The sequence below is a fragment of the Lineus longissimus genome, chromosome 16, assembly GCF_910592395.1.
Source record: "Lineus longissimus chromosome 16, tnLinLong1.2, whole genome shotgun sequence".
NCBI lineage: Eukaryota > Metazoa > Nemertea > Pilidiophora > Heteronemertea > Lineidae > Lineus > Lineus longissimus.
Window position 1 is genome coordinate 4,156,101 of NC_088323.1, and position 22,066 is coordinate 4,178,166.

Below are 22,066 nucleotides of genomic sequence, written 5' to 3' on the forward strand. Positions count from 1 at the left end.
TAGGTCAATTAAAATCTACAAAATACTTAATGCTCCCTAGTCATGGGATCCCAGATCATGTGACTTGACCTGGTTTGGACAAAATGCCGGCTGCACATCATTTCTAAATTTACTGCAAATACTCGTGATTTTTGGCTCTTTCCTCATCAATTCATGGTAAGTCTTCTGATCTAAACGTTTGATTGAAACCCTTTCACCATATGCAACATTTTTTGCAGTTCTTTTGCTGATGTAAAGTCATCAAGTAGCCCTGAAAAACTGAAATGAGGATGCTCGTCAGTCTACAGTCCCAAGTCAGAATCTCTGTTCAGTCTCTTTAACAGGGGGCCTAGCCATACATTTGAGAATAGTTTTGGTTTTCATAACCCCCCCCCCCCCCCCACTCCCATCGATCTGTGCATGTTAGAGGACATCCCTGTCAGGTCATGCAGGTGGAACTAAAACAAAATGTATGCAATAGTTTATACCGGGCAGCCGCTAGGAAACCCGCCAAATGCTACATTACTTCACATGTTTTTTTCTTCAGATGCTGTTGTCATCGTTGGTCTCTTTGGCCCTCCTTGCATCAGTCTCAGCTGGACCTCTGTTGTTCCAGCCGCATCATCAGCTCCCGCCATCATTATCAAAACAGATGTGCAAGTCTGGACTAGAGTGCCAAAACGATGACACGTGCTGTGAGGTGAAAACTGGAGGATGGAGTTGCTGTCCTTTCAAGAATGTAAGTTTTGGAAACCTTTATTTTATTTTCTACTCAATTCCATTATTTAACTTATGTTTTAATTCAAGCTTGATTGACAAGTAGGCCTACAGTTTTATAAAAAGTCAGTATATTTTCCTGTAATTGTGTACTGCAAAGTATGACTTCATCATTGACAATCTAGTCTACTCTTGAATGGCACTTTACGGGCTTTGGGCCTCAGTCTAGTACTTCCTTACATTATATCTTTATCCAGTCGGACATAATGTCGTTATCATGTCGGCATTAGTTTGACCCAAAAAGTTGAATCCTGTCCGAATTCAATGAATGCTTGTGACTCAGTTAGACAAATTGGTGCTATTTATCTACCTAAACTAAAAGGTGGGTGAACCGATGATTTACCCTCTGACACTTGACCTAGCTTAAGTGTCCTGATCAGCTGAGAGTCACATGTGTCGTGACCAGGTCTTCGACATTTTTTAATGAAAGAATTTGAGTTTGAGAACAATACACCAGACTTGTCAAAGCAATTAAAACTTAACCTTAGGTGATTAGAATTTATCTATATTTGGCGCATACAAAAGCAATGTTAAAGTTTATGTTAAGTGTGTACTTGATTCATTGAAAAATCTCATATTCAATTTCAAATTTCAAATTTTTGATGAACCATGGGCCTTTAAGTTTGATTGGGTCCCTCAGAGCTGTGTAGCCCCTCCAAAATTACATAGGACATGCTTTTTATTTCCAAACAGATGACAATGGAAATCAACACGTCAACATTATGCTCTTTTAAATTTCCAGGCTACTTGCTGTAAAGATAAGCAGCATTGCTGCCCAGGGGGTACTCACTGTAATCTTACATCACAGCACTGCGAGAAGCCAAATCAAGTTTATCCAATTCGCCTGACATCACTGTCAAAGGATTCCAAGGTAAATTCCTGGTGTTACAGATATTCATCCATAGTTGTAGCCAGGATATCCAGAGGGGGGGAGGGGCATTTACCAAATTAAAAGTGCTTTTCCCAGTAAATTCCAAGATGTATTTCAGCTTTTGCTGGTCATTCATGTCAGTTCAGACAATTTTTCCCGAGGGCCAGTCGTTTGCGCTCTTGGCTACACCTACATGCATGTCATCTGTTACATAGTATTCCAGAATAAGAGAAACAAAAATTCAATGAGTGACTAGCTTTTGAGTGGTTTTTCAACTAACATGTAAAACTTTCGGTGTCAACTGTATATGTTGTTCACGGAATTGAACCTCACCCTCTTGATGGAAATGAGAGACGAGATGTCCACCTGTGGTGTAATTTCCAGATCTGGCTGCAAACAGTGCAGTGAATTAGAAACACAACAAAAACCACTCCAAAAGATGAAGGTGGCTGTTCACTTTAGACCAAACGTAGGTCTGAACTGGAACAATAGTTTGGGGGAAGACTGCAAAAATCAAGCCTTGAACTTTGGCTTCCTTTCCATTCTGTGGTCTGTTCAATTAAAACAAGATTACAGTTGACACGGAACGTTTTAAAGCTCAGTAGTTGTAACCATTTGAAAACCAGTTTCCTGATTGGAGAATTTCTCTTCTTCAAGGTAGAGAGCGTTGTTTGCCTGGACAAGAAGTCAGATTGCCCTGACGGTAACACGTGCTGCAAACTCGCATCTGGCGATTATGGTTGCTGTCCCCTGCCTGATGCCATGTGCTGCTCTGATAACGTCCACTGCTGCCCGCAGGGTTACACTTGTGATGTTCAGTCAGGTTCTTGCAACAAAGGTTTAATTTCTGTGAAATGGGTGAAGAAGATACAAGCCAAAGCAAAGGATGTTAGATGTCTTGAGGGAAAGTGTCCGGACAATAACACTTGTTGCCAGCAAGGCTCTCGGCTATACGGTTGTTGCCCGTTTCCAAATGCCGTATGTTGTTCTGACCGCCGCCATTGTTGTCCTGAAGGATTCACGTGTCATCAGTCGCTAGGCACTTGTACTGACGGCTCTTATCACATCCCTTGGAGAAATGAGACTAAACCGGTAATGAGCATTACCTGCCCAGATGGCTTGACCTCTTGTCCAGGCGATTACTCGTGCTGTAAACTAGCCTCCAGCCAATACAGCTGCTGCCCACTTCCAAATGCCACATGCTGTTCTGACGGCGTCCATTGCTGCCCTGACGGTTACAAGTGTCATCCATCAAATGCAACTTGCTCAAAGAATATGATGCCGATTCCGATGACGGAAATTGTTCAACACAAAATCATCTGTCCAGATGGTACTAACTGTTCATTTGGGGCTACCTGCTGCCAGGTTGGGGAATATGATTACATATGCTGTCCTGAAGGTCACAGTTGCTATGACCAAGAGTGCCAAAAATATGAGGTCAGTCATGTTGATTAAAACATTTGTTTTAATGTCTGTCCGTCGACATCTGATGTCTGTCGACATCTGTTTGACCCCTGTATCATGATATGTTTTGATTCATGCACTAGATTGGGAACAACATTCGCATAGTGTTGGTCATGTCACAACGCATTGCAGCTCTGACGGTTTTACATTACTGTAACGTGACGTGACCCGACGTCTTCGTAAACGTTGTTCCCAATCAAGTGCATGAATCTATTGTCATAACTTGCTTGGCCTAGCTTTAAGGGCATTTGTACTTTATGTCTTTTCAGTCACAATCGACACTTCCCATAGTTGTTATACGAAGGACTGATACCATTGTGAAGGGAGTGCACTGTCCGGATGGAAAGCAGGTGTGCCCCGATGATACAACATGTTGCCAGATGTCGACTGGAGCATATGGATGTTGTCCAATGCCCAATGCAAACTGTTGCCCGGACCACATTCACTGCTGCCCCCATGAGCAGAAATGCGACATCAAGTCGGGTGCATGCGTGAATGGTGACATGACGTTTCCTCTGCTAAAGAAGTTTGCCGCAAAGTTTGCTGATGTTGTTTGCCCAGATGGTCAGGGGACTTGCCCCACTGATAGCACATGCTGCAAGCTGGCTTCGGGAAAATATGGATGCTGCCCACTGCCCAGTGCAACATGTTGTGACGATCATATCCATTGTTGTCCAAATGGGTACACATGTGACACGGCTCAATCCACATGTAACAAGGGTGCTCTGTTTGTTCCAATGGCCAAGAAAATCCCTGCAGAGTCTGTTGTGCCTGAAAAACTACTGGGCAGCAAAATCCTTTGTCCTGACAGGGAGACTGTATGTGATGAGGGCAGTACATGCTGTATGTTAAAATCCGGTGACTATGGTTGCTGTCCCTTAAAAAAAGCACTCTGTTGCACTGATCAGGAACATTGCTGCCCAGAGGGTTATCACTGTGACGTAAAAACAAAACAATGCCTGCCGGCTCCTTCGCCAATGTTGAAGCATAGCTCATCAGTTAGTGTGGTGATTTGCCCGAACAAACAAACCTGTCCTGATGGCAATACCTGCTGTCGTTTAGCCTCGGGTGACTACGGATGCTGCCCGCGTCCGAAAGCTGTCTGTTGCCCTGACCTTACCCATTGTTGCCCAAATGGTTACACCTGTAACCTTAAGGCTGGTTCTTGTACCCAGGGGGCACTGTCCTTGCCTTGGTTGGAAAAAACAAAAGCTACGGTTAAAAATGTTGTCTGTCCAGATGGAACTTCTATGTGTTCAACCAATTACACGTGCTGTAAACTTGCATCTGGTCAGTACGGATGTTGCCCGCTTCCACGTGCCACGTGTTGTTCTGATCAAATACACTGTTGCCCAGAGGGTTACACTTGCGATCCATCTTATGGGAACTGCCTGAAAGGAACTTCTTCAATTCCATGGATGATAAAAACATCTGGTATAAAACAAGTCAAACGTGTAATTTGTCCAGATGGTTCATCATCTTGCCCAAATGGTAACACATGCTGTAAATTAGCATCAGGTCAATATGGATGTTGCCCAATGCCACAAGCTACATGTTGTTCTGATCACACCCACTGTTGCCCCGAGGGTTACACGTGTCAACCGTCCAAAGGCACCTGCTCGAAGGGAACTGTTTCAATTCCATGGGTCAAAAAAACGACTGGCATCAAACAACTCAAAAATGTGATTTCGACTAAGATGAGACGGTGTCCTGATGGTGAGATTTGTAAACAAGACCTCTCCACTTGCTGCAAAGGGAAAATGGGTGGATACCTATGTTGCCGATATGAGAATGCTACCTGTTGTCCTGATGGTATTCATTGCTGCCCAAAAGGAAAGACGTGCCATAACCTGCCAAGTGGGAACCTCGTCTGTCTACCGATGTCTCTCAAGAAAGTTGGAGATGTGTCTCCTGTAAAGGCCAGGGCTGGATACATTATGTGCCCTGGGAAAGTGGTAAGAATTCCCTGCCATGGTCAACCTTAGCATTTTGTTCGTCGGGCTGCTCTCTGTTGACTGAATTCAAAAGCACTGCTGTACATAATGACAGTTTAGGTACTGAAAATGGCCTCAAATTCAATAGTCCAGTTCTTGCAGTTACCCCTTAGAAATCTTTCATCTTCATGTACAATCTGTTTTCAGTACCAATGTCCTGAAAGAAACACCTGCTGTAAGACTGCCACCGGAGCCTACTCTTGCTGCCCCCTACCCCACGCCACCTGCTGCTCTGATTACCTTCACTGTTGCCCAACTGGCTACACTTGCGTTGGAAAGGGACAGTGTCAGAAGGTGAGTTGATGAAACCGAATTACTCTGATCAAAGTCGTCATTCTATTGATACAGAAGTATATTTACGACTGCATACCTGCAGTGAAAGCCCATGACAGTTTTGATATGTCAGTCTGTAAGTCCAGCTCTGTTGACTTGTTTACAGTCAACGACTCCAACTGAATATTGGGCTTACATAACAAATGTACTATGTACTGCATAATGGAGCTTAAAAAGGTGTTTCATAAAAACAGTTACTGAGAATTTGAAGCTGAGAGTAAGAGATAAATATCATCCCCCAGGTAACTTGTCAGACTATAGTTGTTTCGATTGAGCAAAGAGGGGGAAGGGGTGGGGTCTAAATCTGGTTCACTGCCCAAATTGAGGCTGAAAAATGAAGAGTCTAGTGAAAAATATGTAATTGAAAGGCCTGGACCATTTCCACAACTGACACTTGGGAGATTCATCGGAATTCTCTCTGCATTATTTTCAGGAAGGCAAAGAGACAATCGCATCAGTGAAAAAAAGGCCTGCCCTGAGTATAGGTCACCAAGACATGCAAGAACCACCGAGTGAATTGCTTCAAACAGTGCCAAAAGAAAAAACAACATTGGTCAACAGTGTTGTTTGTCCAGATGGAGCGTCACAATGTCCCAGTGGTAATACATGTTGTAAATTGCCATCTGGTCAGTACGGATGTTGCCCCATGCCCCAGGCTGTCTGTTGCTCTGATCACGTGCACTGTTGTCCAAGTGGTTATAGTTGTGACGTATCAGCTGGCACCTGCAGTAAGGGAGCCTCCATGTTGAAATGGCTTCAAAAATCCCCTGCCATACCCATCCCGGTCAATGGTGTTGTTTGCCCAGATGGAGCATCGCAATGTCCCAGTGGTAACACATGTTGTAAATTGGCATCTGGTCAGTACGGATGTTGCCCCATGCCCCAGGCTGTCTGTTGCTCTGATCATGTCCACTGTTGTCCAAGTGGTTATAGTTGTGATGTATCAGCTGGCACCTGCAGTAAGGGTGCCTCTACTTTGAAATGGCTTCAAAAATCCCCTGCTTCACCCATCCCGGTCAATGGTGTTGTTTGCCCTGATGGAGCATCGCAATGTCCCAGTGGTAACACATGTTGTAAATTGGCATCTGGTCAGTACGGATGTTGCCCCCTGCCCCAGGCTGTCTGTTGCTCTGATCACGTCCACTGTTGTCCAAGTGGTTATAGTTGCGATGTATCAGCTGGCACCTGCAGTAAGGGTGCCTCTACTTTGAAATGGCTTCAAAAATCCCCTGCTTCACCCATCCCGGTCAGTGGTGTTGTTTGCCCAGATGGAGCATCGCAATGTCCCAGTGGTAACACATGTTGTAAATTGGCATCTGGTCAGTACGGATGTTGCCCCCTGCCCCAGGCTGTCTGTTGCTCTGATCACGTCCACTGTTGTCCAAATGGTTATAGTTGCGATGTTTCATCAGGGAAATGTAACAAAGGTTTGGAGTCCATTCCTTGGGTTGAGAAAGTATCTGCCAAATCTGTTGGTCGGTCAGCTTTAGCTAAAGTTTTAACAAATGTTTCTGTTCAAAGTGTAATTTGTCCTGATAAACAAGGCACCTGTCCAGATGGCAATACATGCTGTCTCCTAGCATCTGGTAAGTATGGGTGTTGCCCGCTTCCCCAGGCGACCTGCTGTTCTGACCACACTCACTGTTGTCCACATGGCACAACCTGTGATACGGCAGCGGGTACCTGTAACCAGGGAGATCTGTCATTGCCATGGTATGAAAAAAAACCCACCACACCCACAAATGGTGTTGTTTGCCCCGACGGGGCATCACAATGTCCCGATGGTAACACATGTTGTAAATTAGCATCTGGTCAGTACGGATGTTGCCCCCTGCCCCAGGCTGTCTGTTGCTCTGATCACGTCCACTGTTGTCCAAGTGGTTATAGTTGCGATGTATCAGCTGGCACCTGCAGTAAGGGTGCCTCTACTTTGAAATGGCTTCAAAAATCCCCTGCTTCACCTATCCCGGTCAATGGTGTTGTTTGCCCAGATGGAGCATCGCAATGTCCCAGTGGTAACACATGTTGTAAATTGGCATCTGGTCAATACGGATGTTGCCCCATGCCCCAGGCTGTCTGTTGCTCTGATCACGTCCACTGTTGTCCAAGTGGTTATAGTTGCGACGTATCAGCTGGCACCTGCAGTAAGGGAGCCTCCATGTTGAAATGGCTTCAAAAATCCCCTGCCACACCCATCCCGGTCAATGGTGTTGTTTGCCCAGATGGAGCATCGCAATGTCCCAGTGGTAACACATGCTGTAAGTTGGCATCTGGTCAGTACGGATGTTGCCCCCTGCCCCAGGCTGTCTGTTGCTCTGATCACGTCCACTGTTGTCCAAGTGGTTATAGTTGTGATGTATCAGCTGGCACCTGCAGTAAGGGTGCCTCTACTTTGAAATGGCTTCAAAAATCCCCTGCTTCACCCATCCCGGTCAATGGTGTTGTTTGCCCAGATGGAGCATCACAATGTCCCAGTGGTAATACATGTTGTAAATTGGCATCTGGTCAATACGGATGTTGCCCCATGCCCCAGGCTGTCTGTTGCTCTGATCATGTCCACTGTTGTCCAAGTGGTTATAGTTGCGATGTATCAGCTGGCACCTGCAGTAAGGGTGCCTCTACTTTGAAATGGCTTCAAAAATCCCCTGCTTCACCCATCCCGGTCAATGGTGTTGTTTGCCCAGATGGAGCATCGCAATGTCCCAGTGGTAACACATGTTGTAAATTGGCATCTGGTCAGTACGGATGTTGCCCCATGCCCCAGGCTGTCTGTTGCTCTGATCACGTCCACTGTTGTCCAAGTGGTTATAGTTGCGATGTATCAGCTGGCACCTGCAGTAAGGGTGCCTCTACTTTGAAATGGCTTCAAAAATCCCCTGCTTCACCCATCCCGGTCAGTGGTGTTGTTTGCCCAGATGGAGCATCGCAATGTCCCAGTGGTAACACATGTTGTAAATTGGCATCTGGTCAGTACGGATGTTGCCCCCTGCCCCAGGCTGTCTGTTGCTCTGATCACGTCCACTGTTGTCCAAATGGTTATAGTTGCGATGTTTCATCAGGGAAATGTAACAAAGGTTTGGAGTCCATTCCTTGGGTTGAGAAAGTATCTGCCAAATCTGTTGGTCGGTCAGCTTTAGCTAAAGTTTTAACAAATGTTTCTGTTCAAAGTGTAATTTGTCCTGATAAACAAGGCACCTGTCCAGATGGCAATACATGCTGTCTCCTAGCATCTGGTAAGTATGGGTGTTGCCCGCTTCCCCAGGCGACCTGCTGTTCTGACCACACTCACTGTTGTCCACATGGCACAACCTGTGATACGGCAGCGGGTACCTGTAACCAGGGAGATCTGTCATTGCCATGGTATGAAAAAAAACCCACCACACCCACAAATGGTGTTGTTTGCCCCGACGGGGCATCACAATGTCCCGATGGTAACACATGTTGTAAATTAGCATCTGGTCAGTACGGATGTTGCCCCCTGCCCCAGGCTGTCTGTTGCTCCGATCAAGTCCACTGTTGTCCGAGTGGCTATAGTTGCGATGTATCAGCTGGCACCTGCAGTAAGGGTGCCTCTACTTTGAAATGGCTTCAAAAATCCCCTGCTTCACCTATCCCGGTCAATGGTGTTGTTTGCCCAGATGGAGCATCGCAATGTCCCAGTGGTAACACATGTTGTAAATTGGCATCTGGTCAATACGGATGTTGCCCCATGCCCCAGGCTGTCTGTTGCTCTGATCACGTCCACTGTTGTCCAAGTGGTTATAGTTGCGACGTATCAGCTGGCACCTGCAGTAAGGGAGCCTCCATGTTGAAATGGCTTCAAAAATCCCCTGCCACACCCATCCCGGTCAATGGTGTTGTTTGCCCAGATGGAGCATCGCAATGTCCCAGTGGTAACACATGTTGTAAATTGGCATCTGGTCAGTACGGATGTTGCCCCATGCCCCAGGCTGTCTGTTGCTCTGATCACCTCCACTGTTGTCCAAGTGGTTATAGTTGCGACGTATCAGCTGGCACCTGCAGTAAGGGTGCCTCTACTTTAAAATGGCTTCAAAAATCCCCTGCTTCACCTATCCCGGTCAATGGAGTTGTTTGCCCAGATGGAGCATCGCAATGTCCCAGTGGTAACACATGTTGTAAATTGGCATCTGGTCAGTACGGATGTTGCCCCCTGTCCCAGGCTGTCTGTTGCTCTGATCACGTCCACTGTTGTCCAAGTGGTTATAGTTGCGATGTATCAGCTGGCACCTGCAGTAAGGGTGCCTCTACTTTGAAATGGCTTCAAAAATCCCCTGCTTCACCTATCCCGGTCAATGGTGTTGTTTGCCCAGATGGAGTGTCACAATGTCCCAGTGGTAACACTTGTTGTAAACTGACATCTGGTCAATACGGATGTTGCCCCCTGCCCCAGGCTGTCTGTTGCTCTGATCACATCCACTGTTGTCCAAGTGGTTATAGTTGCGATGTATCAGCTAGCACCTGCAGTAAGGGTGCCTCTACTTTGAAATGGCTTCAAAAATCCCCTGCTTCACCTATCCCGGTCAATGGTGTTGTTTGCCCAGATGGAGCATCGCAATGTCCCAGTAGTAACACATGTTGTAAATTGGCATCTGGTCAGTACGGATGTTGCCCCCTGCCCCAGGCTGTCTGTTGCTCTGATCACGTCCACTGTTGTCCAAATGGTTATAGTTGCGATGTTTCGTCAGGGAAATGTAACAAAGGTTTGGAGTCCATTCCTTGGCTTGAGAAAGTATCTGCCAAATCTGTTGGTCGGTCAGCTTTAGCTAAAGTTTTAACAAATGTTTCTGTTCAAAGTGTAATTTGTCCTGATAAACAAGGCACCTGTCCAGATGGCAATACATGCTGTCTCCTAGCATCTGGTAAATATGGCTGTTGCCCGCTTCCCCAGGCGACCTGCTGTTCTGACCATACTCACTGTTGTCCACATGGCACAACCTGTGATACGGCAGCGGGTACCTGTAACCAGGGAGATCTGTCATTGCCATGGTATGAAAAAATAGCTACCACACCCACAAATGGTGTTGTTTGCCCCGACGGGGCATCACAATGTCCCGATGGTAACACATGTTGTAAATTAGCATCTGGTCAGTACGGATGTTGCCCCATGCCCCAGGCTGTCTGTTGCTCCGATCACGTCCACTGTTGTCCAAGTGGTTATAGTTGCGACGTATCAGCTGGCACCTGCAGTAAGGGAGCCTCCATGTTGAAATGGCTTCAAAAATCCCCTGCTTCACCTATCCCGGTCAATGGTGTTGTTTGCCCAGATGGAGCATCGCAATGTCCCAGTGGTAACACATGTTGTAAATTGGCATCTGGTCAGTACGGATGTTGCCCCCTGCCCCAGGCTGTCTGTTGTTCTGATCACGTCCACTGTTGTCCGAGTGGCTATAGTTGCGATGTATCAGCTGGCACCTGCAGTAAGGGTGCCTCTACTTTGAAATGGCTTCAAAAATCCCCTGCTTCACCTATCCCGGTCAATGGTGTTGTTTGCCCAGATGGAGCATCGCAATGTCCCAGTGGTAACACATGTTGTAAATTGGCATCTGGTCAGTACGGATGTTGCCCCATGCCCCAGGCTGTCTGTTGCTCTGATCACGTCCACTGTTGTCCAAGTGGTTATAGTTGCGACGTATCAGCTGGCACCTGCAGTAAGGGTGCCTCTACTTTAAAATGGCTTCAAAAATCCCCTGCTTCACCTATCCCGGTCAATGGAGTTGTTTGCCCAGATGGAGCATCGCAATGTCCCAGTGGTAACACATGTTGTAAATTGGCATCTGGTCAGTACGGATGTTGCCCCCTGCCCCAGGCTGTCTGTTGCTCTGATCACGTCCACTGTTGTCCAAATGGTTATAGTTGCGATGTTTCGTCAGGGAAATGTAACAAAGGTTTGGAGTCCATTCCTTGGCTTGAGAAAGTATCTGCCAAATCTGTTGGTCGGTCAGCTTTAGCTAAAGTTTTAACAAATGTTTCTGTTCAAAGTGTAATTTGTCCTGATAAACAAGGCACCTGTCCAGATGGCAATACATGCTGTCTCCTAGCATCTGGTAAATATGGGTGTTGCCCGCTTCCCCAGGCGACCTGCTGTTCTGACCACACCCACTGTTGTCCACATGGCACAACCTGTGATACGGCAGCGGGTACCTGTAACCAGGGAGATCTGTCAATGCCATGGTATGAAAAGTCACCAGCCACACCTGTAAACTACGTTCCTTGTCCAGATGGAGTTTCTAAATGTCCCGATTCTTTCACATGTTGTGAATTAGCAACTGGTCAATACGGATGTTGCCCCGTGCCTGAGGCTGTCTGTTGCTCTGGTAAAATCCTTTGTTGCCCAAGAGGTTATACCTGTGATGAGTCAACAGGCACATGCCGTGAAAATGGAGCTTTATCATTGCCCTGGTTAAATAGGATTGCAGCTATGAAAAAAACAGGAGCAGCATCACTATCTGCAGTTATTTGTCCTGACGGTGAGTCAGAATGCCCTGACGGAAACACATGTTGCCCAATGTCTGGAGGCACTTATGGATGCTGTCCTCTCCCAATGGCGGTCTGTTGTTCTGACAAGGTGCATTGTTGCCCCAAAGGATACACGTGTGATGCTGGTTCAGAAACGTGTTTCAAGGATGGAAAGATCATCACTTTGTTCACGAAGACTGAATCTAAGGTGAAGAGTGTCATTTGCCCTGGTGGTGGTGCAACATGTCCTGATAACAACACGTGCTGTAAACTTGCATCTGGTCAGTACGGCTGTTGCCCACTTCCAAGTGCCACGTGTTGTTCTGACCACACTCACTGTTGCCCAGAGGGTTACACGTGTCACCCATCAGAAGGGACGTGTTCAAAGTCTCCAATCTCTCTCCCCTGGCTAACACATGAACTAGCTGTCGGCAGCATAATATGTCCAGACAAAAAAGGCACCTGCCCTGATGGTAATACATGCTGTCTCCTAGCATCTGGTAAATATGGCTGTTGCCCGCTTCCCCAGGCGACCTGCTGTTCTGACCACACTCACTGTTGTCCACATGGCACAACATGTGATACAGCTGCAGGTACATGTAACCAAGGAACACTTTTATTGCCATGGTTAGAAAAAATAACTACCACACCCCCAAATGGTGTGGTTTGCCCCGACGGGGCATCACAATGTCCCAATGGTAACACATGTTGTAAATTAGCATCTGGTCAGTACGGATGTTGCCCCCTGCCCCAGGCTGTCTGTTGTTCAGATCACGTCCACTGTTGTCCAAATGGTTACAGTTGTGATGTTTCGTCGGGAAGATGTAACAAAAGCTTTCAGTCCATTCCTTGGGTTAAAAAATCTTTTGCAAAGAATATACATTATTTGCCATGAGGTCCTCGTTTCTTAATTAGAATGATTAAGTGAAGGAGTTCTGGTCCAAATTTGATTGTGATATCAGAAGAGAATGCACATGCGGTACACGTACTTGGTTGTATATGTCTGTGATACGCAAGTTTTCTTAGTGTCACGCACCTATTTCTATTCTGCACACAGGGAGAATATTATAACAGTTCAAAAAATGTCATCAGCACGATAAAAATGCACCGAAAGGACAACAGTGTTGTGTCTCATGGGTTTTTCTCAAAGTGTGCGTTCTTTATTTGTTTATAAACCGATTGTTCCATTTGTTCCACATGTGCTACTTTTGTTAATTGTCAAAATAACTGTATTGTTTTCCCAATTTCCAAACAAATCTTGAAGCTGATATCATTTTGTGCCATTATAACATTATATATGTGAAGTTATTTTCATGTTTTTGTATACAGCTGCGTTAATTGATATTTTGATGGACTTATTTTAAACCTTTATCTACAAATCGCCCTATTTTTCCTGTTGTATTACATCATTCTATTCCTAAGCAATCCTGAATCCTGATTACACATGGCACCATGTGTAAAATCAGTCAAAATGTGAACAAAGGTTATGCTCACTCATTGCTCATTTTCGCCCTATAGTTAAAAGTAAACTTATATCAAACCTAGTAAATTCCCATGTACATAATCGAAAACAAGGTGCTAATATTGGTTTTTAAAGAGGTATGGATTTATTTTGATATAATTAGCAGTTTAGTTGCTAGTAGCATTGAATCGCCAAAGAATTTCCTCCGAGCATTCCTGTACGCGTGCAATAATTGCTTCTCTTGTAAAAACTTACTTATGAGTGTAATGTAATTGTAGAAAAAATGTGAATAAATTGTTGTAATTTCTACATCCATCTTGACATTTTATTCTCAGTGTCCAAGTCTGAAATCTGATGACAAAGCTAGGAACTGATAACAGCTGATTTTACCTACCAGTAATATGTATGAGGTGACTGGATATTCAGGTCTTGGAATTGATCCTTCACTCAATTTGTCAATCGAAATTGACCCATTCCACACATGCTCACGTCAGACCCACTCCGGCATACGGCCCTAAATCAGACCTGTGCCGTCCTTTGAACCTCACTTGGGTCTTCGGCCCTTGATATACCCAAGCTTTAGTGGCCTATCCCTGGAAGAGGCTACGAGAGGCATTGGAAAATGTTTTCATTAAAATTGAAACAGCCTAACACAAGCTCTTTGGTCAATCTACTTGTGTTCGTCTAGTAGCAAGGACAATATGACATTTGTTGAAGCCAGATATGCGATATCAGGGTGAAGACCTGTACAGGGCTCCTTGGGCAACAGCCTCCCCACAACGAGGAAGCTCGATGTTGGTTGTGGGGTCCAGCACAAGGGCCTTGTTTATAACCTTAGGCTGCATTTACATGGAGAGGTCGCTGGTCTTGACTCCGACAGGTGGGTAATATTCAGAGAGAATGTATTCCATCCACATCCACAGGATGATGCCCTTATGGATCTAACAAACTACTGTATTGTAACAGCCACAGAATGTGAAATACTAGTTTTTCTAGCAGTTTTATGTTGCCATAAGTAGAATAAAAGATAAAGACTGCGTTTTAAAAGATATTACTTTTTACTATCACGCAATATAGAAAAACACATTGTTATAAAAATGCAACATTTATGAAAGTTCATGAGATCAAATTTGATAAAAACTAAAAGCAATTTTGTACAACTTTGTACCACTCTCAGGACACAGGTGACAAAAACATCACAGGTCAATGAATTACGCGTTTTCTGTGAAAATATCACAGTAAATGAAAATTCTGATGTGATTTTCAAAGGAGCCTATAGGCAGGAGATATAGATAGCTCAGAAGTTACACTAAGTTGCCAATAGAGGTCTCTCACAGTGCATTAAATAGTATTCTCTTTCATTAGAGGAATATTATCATTGTTGAGTCAAACATAACCCATACTAGACCTGAAGACCCCCTAGCTTGTCTATAGCCCCCCTTTAACAGCACTGTATGAATAACCTCTCCAGTCTAATGAAAATGAAGAGGTGCAGAAATTTGGTAGTTTGCAATTGTCACTGGACCCATGCAATAATCTTTTATAGTTTTATAGTGTTTACATTGTGTAGTTAGGCTCTCGCATCAGTGTTGGTCTACATCATCATGTACATTGTAATATGGTTATTTTTTGTGCACTGGGGATAATAAGGCGGTGAAAGAATTTTGGGGGAGGGGGCAAAAAAGGTTGAGAAAGTAATAATTCATATTGAATTTGGACCCTAACAATGTAGAAAGAGTATTACGAAAAAATTGACAATGTTGTTTACATATTTTCTCTCATTTCAAAAACTACAAAAAACTGCACAAATCTGGAGTAAAATAGAACAATGAGACAGATTTTAGATGTAGCAAAACTCAGCTTGAGATATGTTCGTCTTCTAAAAGACAATTTCAAAACATCGATGCAATCTTATAATTTCTTATTTTGGGAGATACCAGTAGATAATACAACTCACGGTCAAGGCTTGTACAGGAATATCCAGAGTACCACAATAGATTTATCAGCAGAGGAGTTTACATCACAGTTGTTTCCACAAATATCACAGTAGATGAGGATGACACTAAACGGCAACAGGTTCAAGACAAACAAGTTCTCACATTCTTACGCCAAAAAACTTTTCAGATAACCTTAACTCTAACAAGAATTCTGAGTCACATTTTACTTTTGAAAATGGAGTCAAATGGATTAAAAGAACATTTGTGTCATTATGCATATTCTGTTTAACAAAGGAATCAATATTCAATAAGTTATCCGCAGTGACAATGACCAGCACTACCACTGAAAGTATTTACAAAACCACATTTAAATGTAGTAGTTTGAAAATAAGATGATTAAATCCTCGCTGTATTCAATTCTAGAGCAACCTTAGGTTGGCTTCGAGTTTGTCAGTTTAACCATAACCAGCACATGAGTTCCTGTGAGGACACTTAAATCCTGTAGACTTAGCACTGCAGCTTATATTCCAATTTAAATGTTTTGTCAAGAAGTGATCAGGAATCCTCAACAGTTAAACCAGTCAAATCGATATTCAGTCCATTCCCGGTCAATTGGATATCGCCCGGATTTGTCGTTGTTGGCTCCCTGCTCATGTTCCTAGGCGGTGCTGGTGGAGGGCGGTATAGTTTTCTCTGATGAAGGTCTATGGCGTTCACCTGACCTGCAGGTGGTGCATTTGTTGTGGGGTCATTTCCCAGGTAGAGATCTGCATGGTTTGTCACCTGATGATAGAGAAACGGAAGGACAAGTTTACAATGAAATTTAGGATGAACAGCTGGAGACACGCTGAAAACTCTTGCCTTCCAATGATCTGTTCCATCAATTCTAACAGCACATGCAACTTGATTGTGCCACTTGAGTTGGCTATGCTTCATGTCCATTCAAATCAAGGTATGTTGATAGAATTTGAAACTTACCACTGTCAACCCCTATAACTGACAACTTAGATGAGGTCAAACAAAGCTTGCTCCCCTGAAGGCCTATCAGAAGTACTTCTATGTATGTATAGAAAAAACTCGGTCATTTTGTTGTCAGGGAGGGTGGTGTGTTTGTCAATCGATTGCGGGCTTAACTGACCTGAGTCTCTCCATTTTGATGTGTAGCTCCTCCCTCTGCAGGTGCTCTATAGAGGGATTTCCTCCGAATTGCCTGGTTGCTGCTGGTTGTTGCCACGACATCACCGGCAACAGGGGGCGCTACTCTCGGATCGTTACCTAGGTACAATCCAGAAGCACCATTACTTGACGTACCCTGCAAAGACAAATGGAAAGATATTGATCGGCGCTACTATGGTCTATGTCAGTACCTCTCAATTCTTTAAGGGAATATTGAAATTTGAAATTTGTTTACTATAGTTTCTTTGTGAAGTCTTTATGACCTCATGAAGTGCCTATCAACAGGATTTGAACCTGGTCCTCCAGAGTACTATCACTGCCCTATAACTGATCATCTACTCAAAAGTATATCACTGCTACCTACAGAACCGTCATCTATCAAACAGAACTACTCAAACATCCTATTCACTAATCAAACCCATTACCGTCTCACCTGCTGTGCTCTGTGGATGCGAGGGTTAATGGGTGGCAAGTGAAAAGCACCGTTCTGTAAAGTCAGGAAATGTTAGAAGATTGTTAGAGGGGAGAAAAGTGCAAAAATAGAATTCCTAAAGTTAGAATAACACACCTGTGCATGACAACACAGAAACTACTGTATAGTGTCTTGTTCAGGGACGATAAAGACATTTCAAAAGATGTTAGAACGAAAGCAGTACCCAAATACAACATTCAAGAGAGGGATCGAAAGTTAATGAAGTGGTAAAATAAACCATCTTCACCTGTTGAGATCTTTGTCCTTGTGGATTGCTTCTGTCTCTTGAAGATGACCGAACACGGCTTCCACTGATGCTACGAGATCGAGAGTATAGTCCTGATGCCCGAGTCATGCGACGGCCTCTTGTTGGAACATCTGATTCTGAAAGCGACATGAAACTTTAAAATGTGACCAAAATGCAGCTGTCTATTATTTTGGTTCAAAAGCCCAATACAATATGCATAACGGTTCTACAATTTCCGCAAAATATACATGCACTCAACGTCAAATTTTGGGTAAAAGTTTCCAGGAAGGATACAATTATACTTTACTAGACTGACCAAATCCTGCGCCACTTCCCCTCCGGACACGAGTGGAGTTTGGGGCACTGTTGCTTTGTTCTCTACCAGCGTACAGCTGATTATCATTACGGGGCAGTGGAATAGATGGTGCCTGTCGCTGGACTTGCTGGGACGGGGGGCCTCGGATACGTCCTGACGGAGGGAGGCGACTTTGTGACGATGTTGAAGTCTGAGTATTGGCAATCTGGCTGACATTTCTAGAGGAGAGGAAAACTGCCATATAGTAATGGATGCCAGTGGATTTGGCTACTGGGTTCTTGCAGTGAGTGACCTTCAATTAACTTTCATGTGCCACCAGTCAAGAAATATCTTTTTAACCATGTTGTGAAGTAGAGCAACAACAGAGATGAATAAGTCAAGCAAGATCACTCTAACGTCTGTATATATATTAGAATTTGGATGTCTCGACACAAAATATAACCACAATGAAAGTCAAAGTAACTTACACAGTTGATCCAAACCTCACGCCACTAAGTGACAATGCAATCCCCGCTACAGGTTGTATCTGACCCGCACGTGCCTGTATCCGCATTATCGGAGATCTTATATTCGTCCCAGTCAATCCATTGTGGGGCTGGCCTAATCTCGCAATGCCAACGCCTGGAATTTCAAGTTGGAGACCGTTTTGTCTGTCGTCGCTTTGAGGAGCTTTTGACTTATTTTGATTCGTTCGCTGTGGTCGTTGTTGGCGCTGTTCTGGTTCATCTTCGAGCTCGGCAGCGTAGGGATTCCAGACCACCATGCCATCTATCGGGCAATATGGTTTCTGATGCATGAGCCAGTTGTCGATACAGTCAACGTGAAACTGAAATAAACAACAGTTGGTTTAAGGCACTATGAATGATAAGGAAACATTTCTTTTCAGAATAAAATAGACAAAGGATGGTACATGTAGCTAAGAAATTTGCTGCAGATTTTTACATCTGATCCAAAGTTATTGCAGGGTAACCAAAATATGGTAGACATACCCGATGTTTACAAGGTAGCTTCCTAACGAATTGTGGCACATGGTACCCCCGTAAACATATCCTACACTGGTTGCCAGGCTGGAGTAACTGATGAGCACCGGTGCGAATCTTTTCTAGGGGGAATCCCTTTATCACCTCCTCCGGGATGTCAAGGACTCCACTATTTTCGTGACTGGAAAAGGAAACATAAAGTTGTTACATAAATAGCATGTTAAATTTTCAGAGCTGGTCATCGTCTAAACTTTCCTCAAAACACCTCCGAACACAAGGCTTTTCCTTCGACTTACTTATCTAACTGTAGGAGCATGTCATAGTCCTCGTTGGTGATGTCTCTCCCCATTAGGTTGGACACAAGAGCTTGAGGAAGCACTGACCCTGTACCACGCTGAGCTGGTCGCCACCGCTGGGAAGATTTCTGAAATAACATGGCAATCTTTCAATTGAGGCTGCTCTATCAACAGAGGTTGTGCATTGATGTATTTTGGCATTTATTGACCATGCCGCCATCACATACGAAGTGCACCATGTGTGGATCAATCTCTTAAATTGAAAACTTTTGAGCACAGAAGAAGTAGACACACTGCAAAAAAGTGTATGCAGATCACCACTGGTCATATTGCGTTCCATAAATTTCTTATGAGAAACAAGGAATTTACATGTCCTGGCCTTACCTGTCGGAATAGGAATGAATGCTGTGTGTGAGTTTGGGTATTGAAGCACGTCTGACAGAGATAGTAATGAGCACATATTGAACATCTGAAAGGGAAGAATATATTCTCTTAGAACTACGCACAGTTGAAAGCAAGCTTCCTGTACTTACATCAGCAGAAAATTACCAGTGCAAAGGAATCTCTCTTTGATACCTCAGCTAGCAAAACCTTATTACTTCAAAGAATACATTTTAAAGTAATAGGTTTTTGCTATTAGGGCCACCAATTAATTTGGTCTCAAATAAGAGTGTGTGTCTATTATATTTGAACTCTTGTAATCAGGACTATAAAAGTTAAGCTACTGCTCGCAGCTTCAATTAGTTGGAAGTTTGTCCCTCGATACAATGAAGAAGTTCACATTTCATGGTGCATAAATGGGAAAACCAGTGAGAGTAATCATCTTATCTGCTAGTGCATGACCTTCACCTCTTTGATGAAAGACTCACTTGTAACATTTCCCTGTGATAGGCGCCACATGGCAATGCTGGCACGAACACCCAAGGTGCTGATTCAGCCTCTCGGCCCTCGTATCTCGCGTTGACGAATTTTGAAGTTCCCGCTTGAGCAACTCGATTGGTCCAAAATCATGGCGGCATATCGGACATTTTATGACTGGGTCGCCGGTTGACTGTTGGTGCTCTGCCCAAACCTTCATACACTTGATGTGTATGCTGTTACCACAGCCAAACCTGAAATTTTAGAATTGCAAACTGGAGGCAAATTTCGTACATTTCTCTTTTATTTGATTTTTCTTTCAGTATAGGAAACTAGTGGAATGAATAATTAGTAAAACAGAATAAAACAAGAATCAAGATAAGGATGAGAATACTAAACCTGGTGGATTGTTCGCCTTATAGCAAGAGTTTAATCACCTAGTAATTTGCTTACTACACACAGATATATAGTTGTTCTCGTGCAATCAAGGGCGTATTTATATCTGCCTCCTAGAAAACACGACATGCCTACCAACACTGAATACCTACTTGCAGAATGTGACAGGTTCATGTTTTAGCAGCAACTCATCTTGGCAGATCGGACAGACGTCTTCCTCCGATATCTCTCGCTGATCAAGCGTCTCCTGATTTTCCACCATCGCTATGGCAACATCTTTGTTAATCTGTCGCCGTGGAGTCCGCTGTTGCTGACGCACCAGCAACCCTCGTAAGAGTTCGTTGATTTCTCGCTCAACAAGTCCTAGCTGCCATGTCACTGAAAACAACGACACACTGATAAAGAGACTACGGTTAACTACAACTTTTTTTGGTTGTGTTTCTTTTGCGGATGAAGCAATGGAACTGAAATAGCATTAAAAAACTTGATCCTTTAAACCTGCCTAATAGAATTAGTTCTGAATGACCCATGATTATAACAATGAATTAGGCTATGGTCAACTTGCATGTCTCCTTCCATAAAAAGTGCTATATGACGTACCCGGGTTTGTTCGAGGGACTCGGAACTTCCTGAGTAGGATCCAGCTGATATGTTTGCACAGGTCCTTCTCCTTGGTAAACACAGGACAGGTACAACTGTGCGGGTCTCCTATTAAAACCTGAAATGAACAATTGAATTAAAGGCTTGATTAATTGTTATTCAAAATAAAAGATTCCAAAATGAAAACTTAACTTCAATTTTTTTTCAAATAACTCTGTTGTGTGAGCTACAGAATTTTACTTTAAAATAAATACCACACACCAACCATGATAAATTTCTGCAATATTGCAAAATAATCAAAACACTACAGTCATAGCTTCAAAATGAAATTTACCTTGAATTTCTTCTGCTCTCCCTCTTCTTTCAAGACATATCCAGTCGGACCGATTTCCCTCAAAATATAGATGGTGGCATTGAGGGCTTGGTCTTGCCTCCAGCTGACATTGTCACTCACGGTACGCCGCCAAGCACAACTCCGAGACATGGTTGATCACCTGGCTGACCTGCAGGCTGCATGAAAGACACATTTTAATGAACTCTCAATAACATCATGTTGGATGAATCACATGCAGTGCTTTGACTGAGCTCATGATCATGTCATCAGTCAGGATCATGATGATTGATCACGTAGGCTACTTGATGATCGTCAGTATCACTACACTATCTGCAGTCACTGACACTGGACATGCTGACGCTGGTCTGGTCATCAGGCTAACCAGGCAATGAGGGCATAGGCAATAAAGGGCGATAGCCTAAGCCTAAAGCCAAACTCTCAAAACAGAAGGTAGGCCTACACTACCACTCACATGATCGTGTAACATAGGCTACCACTTAGGGCCTAGGCTACCGGGCTAGAGGCCTAGGGGTAGGCCTACAATTTCTTAATCTTACAAAAAAAACAACCATTCCGTACAAAAAGAATCATTCCGTAAATACTCACACTGTCTTTTTGCTTTGTTTACATTCTCTTCATTATTTTTCTCGAATATCAACAAAGCTGACAAAATACTATAGGCCTAGTCTCAATGGACAATGATGGATGGAATGAATAGCAGGGACAGGGAGATTTTCAGCCATGTTGTTTACATCCAATCAGTCACTAAGCAATGTATCACAGAAATTCCCCATTTCGTTTATCAAAACAACGCCGAATTCGTCCTAAATTTTAATCATCATGATGTGTCATGTCAAATCACATCGAAAAAGGAATATATGCTGTATGCTGGTGTTTTATTTGGAGAAAAATTATTTGTTGTTAAAATTCGTTCCTCTCATCCCTTTTGCTACACGAAAACTAACATCATGTGATCAAAACAGGGAGTATTTATTATTTAGCTGCACGCAATCTGCCCATATATAAGGATAGGAATTACCTTGTCTTTATTTACTGTATATTTAAAAAAACTATATGTTAGTACCATTACATAGAAT

The 22,066-nt window shown here is 43.8% G+C and overlaps 2 protein-coding genes across 5 annotated transcripts; one reads left to right on the top strand and one right to left on the bottom strand.

Annotated features, from left to right (window-relative positions):
- The first annotated feature begins 78 nt into the window (after window positions 1-78).
- Window positions 79-13,666, top strand: LOC135500446 (SCO-spondin-like). Of its 3 annotated transcripts, none has more exons than XM_064791927.1 (7): window positions 79-156; window positions 527-718; window positions 1,499-1,627; window positions 2,285-3,064; window positions 3,361-5,046; window positions 5,233-5,379; window positions 5,852-13,666. In XM_064791927.1, the coding sequence occupies exons 1-7, from the start codon at window positions 154-156 to the stop codon at window positions 12,788-12,790; spliced, it is 9,876 nt and encodes a 3,291-aa protein (XP_064647997.1). In that variant the 5' UTR covers window positions 79-153; the 3' UTR covers window positions 12,791-13,666. The 3 variants fall into 3 exon arrangements, with proteins under 3 accessions (XP_064647997.1, XP_064647998.1, XP_064647999.1); XM_064791928.1 differs by having other exon boundaries at window positions 2,285-2,719; XM_064791929.1 differs by lacking the exon at window positions 2,285-3,064.
- Window positions 13,667-14,407: 741 nt separating this feature from the next.
- Window positions 14,408-21,894, bottom strand: LOC135500458 (E3 ubiquitin-protein ligase Zswim2-like). Of its 2 annotated transcripts, XM_064791947.1 has the most exons (14): window positions 21,576-21,894; window positions 20,970-21,145; window positions 20,636-20,753; window positions 20,188-20,413; window positions 19,651-19,893; window positions 19,166-19,250; window positions 18,782-18,909; window positions 18,495-18,666; window positions 17,973-18,331; window positions 17,506-17,723; window positions 17,190-17,326; window positions 16,904-16,957; window positions 16,433-16,606; window positions 14,408-16,077 (listed from the first exon to the last, which is right to left on the bottom strand). In XM_064791947.1, the coding sequence occupies exons 2-14, from the start codon at window positions 21,117-21,119 to the stop codon at window positions 15,850-15,852; spliced, it is 2,292 nt and encodes a 763-aa protein (XP_064648017.1). In that variant the 5' UTR covers window positions 21,120-21,145; window positions 21,576-21,894; the 3' UTR covers window positions 14,408-15,849. The 2 variants fall into 2 exon arrangements, with proteins under 2 accessions (XP_064648017.1, XP_064648018.1); XM_064791948.1 differs by lacking the exon at window positions 16,904-16,957.
- Between the last annotated feature and the right edge of the window lie 172 nt (window positions 21,895-22,066).

Coding starts and splice junctions, on each gene's coding strand:
- LOC135500446 (XM_064791927.1), top strand. Junction 719..1,498: donor GTTGCTGTCCTTTCAAGAAT/GTAAGTTTTGGA, acceptor TTAAATTTCCAG/GCTACTTGCTGTAAAGATAA. Junction 5,380..5,851: donor GAAAGGGACAGTGTCAGAAG/GTGAGTTGATGA, acceptor CATTATTTTCAG/GAAGGCAAAGAGACAATCGC.
- LOC135500458 (XM_064791947.1), bottom strand. CDS start 21,119: ATGTCTCGGAGTTGTGCTTGGCGGCGTACCGTGAGTGACAATGTCAGC. Junction 19,894..20,187: donor GAACCTGTCACATTCTGCAA/GTAGGTATTCAG, acceptor CTAAAATTTCAG/GTTTGGCTGTGGTAACAGCA. Junction 19,251..19,650: donor ATCACAGGGAAATGTTACAA/GTGAGTCTTTCA, acceptor CTTCCCTTTCAG/ATGTTCAATATGTGCTCATT.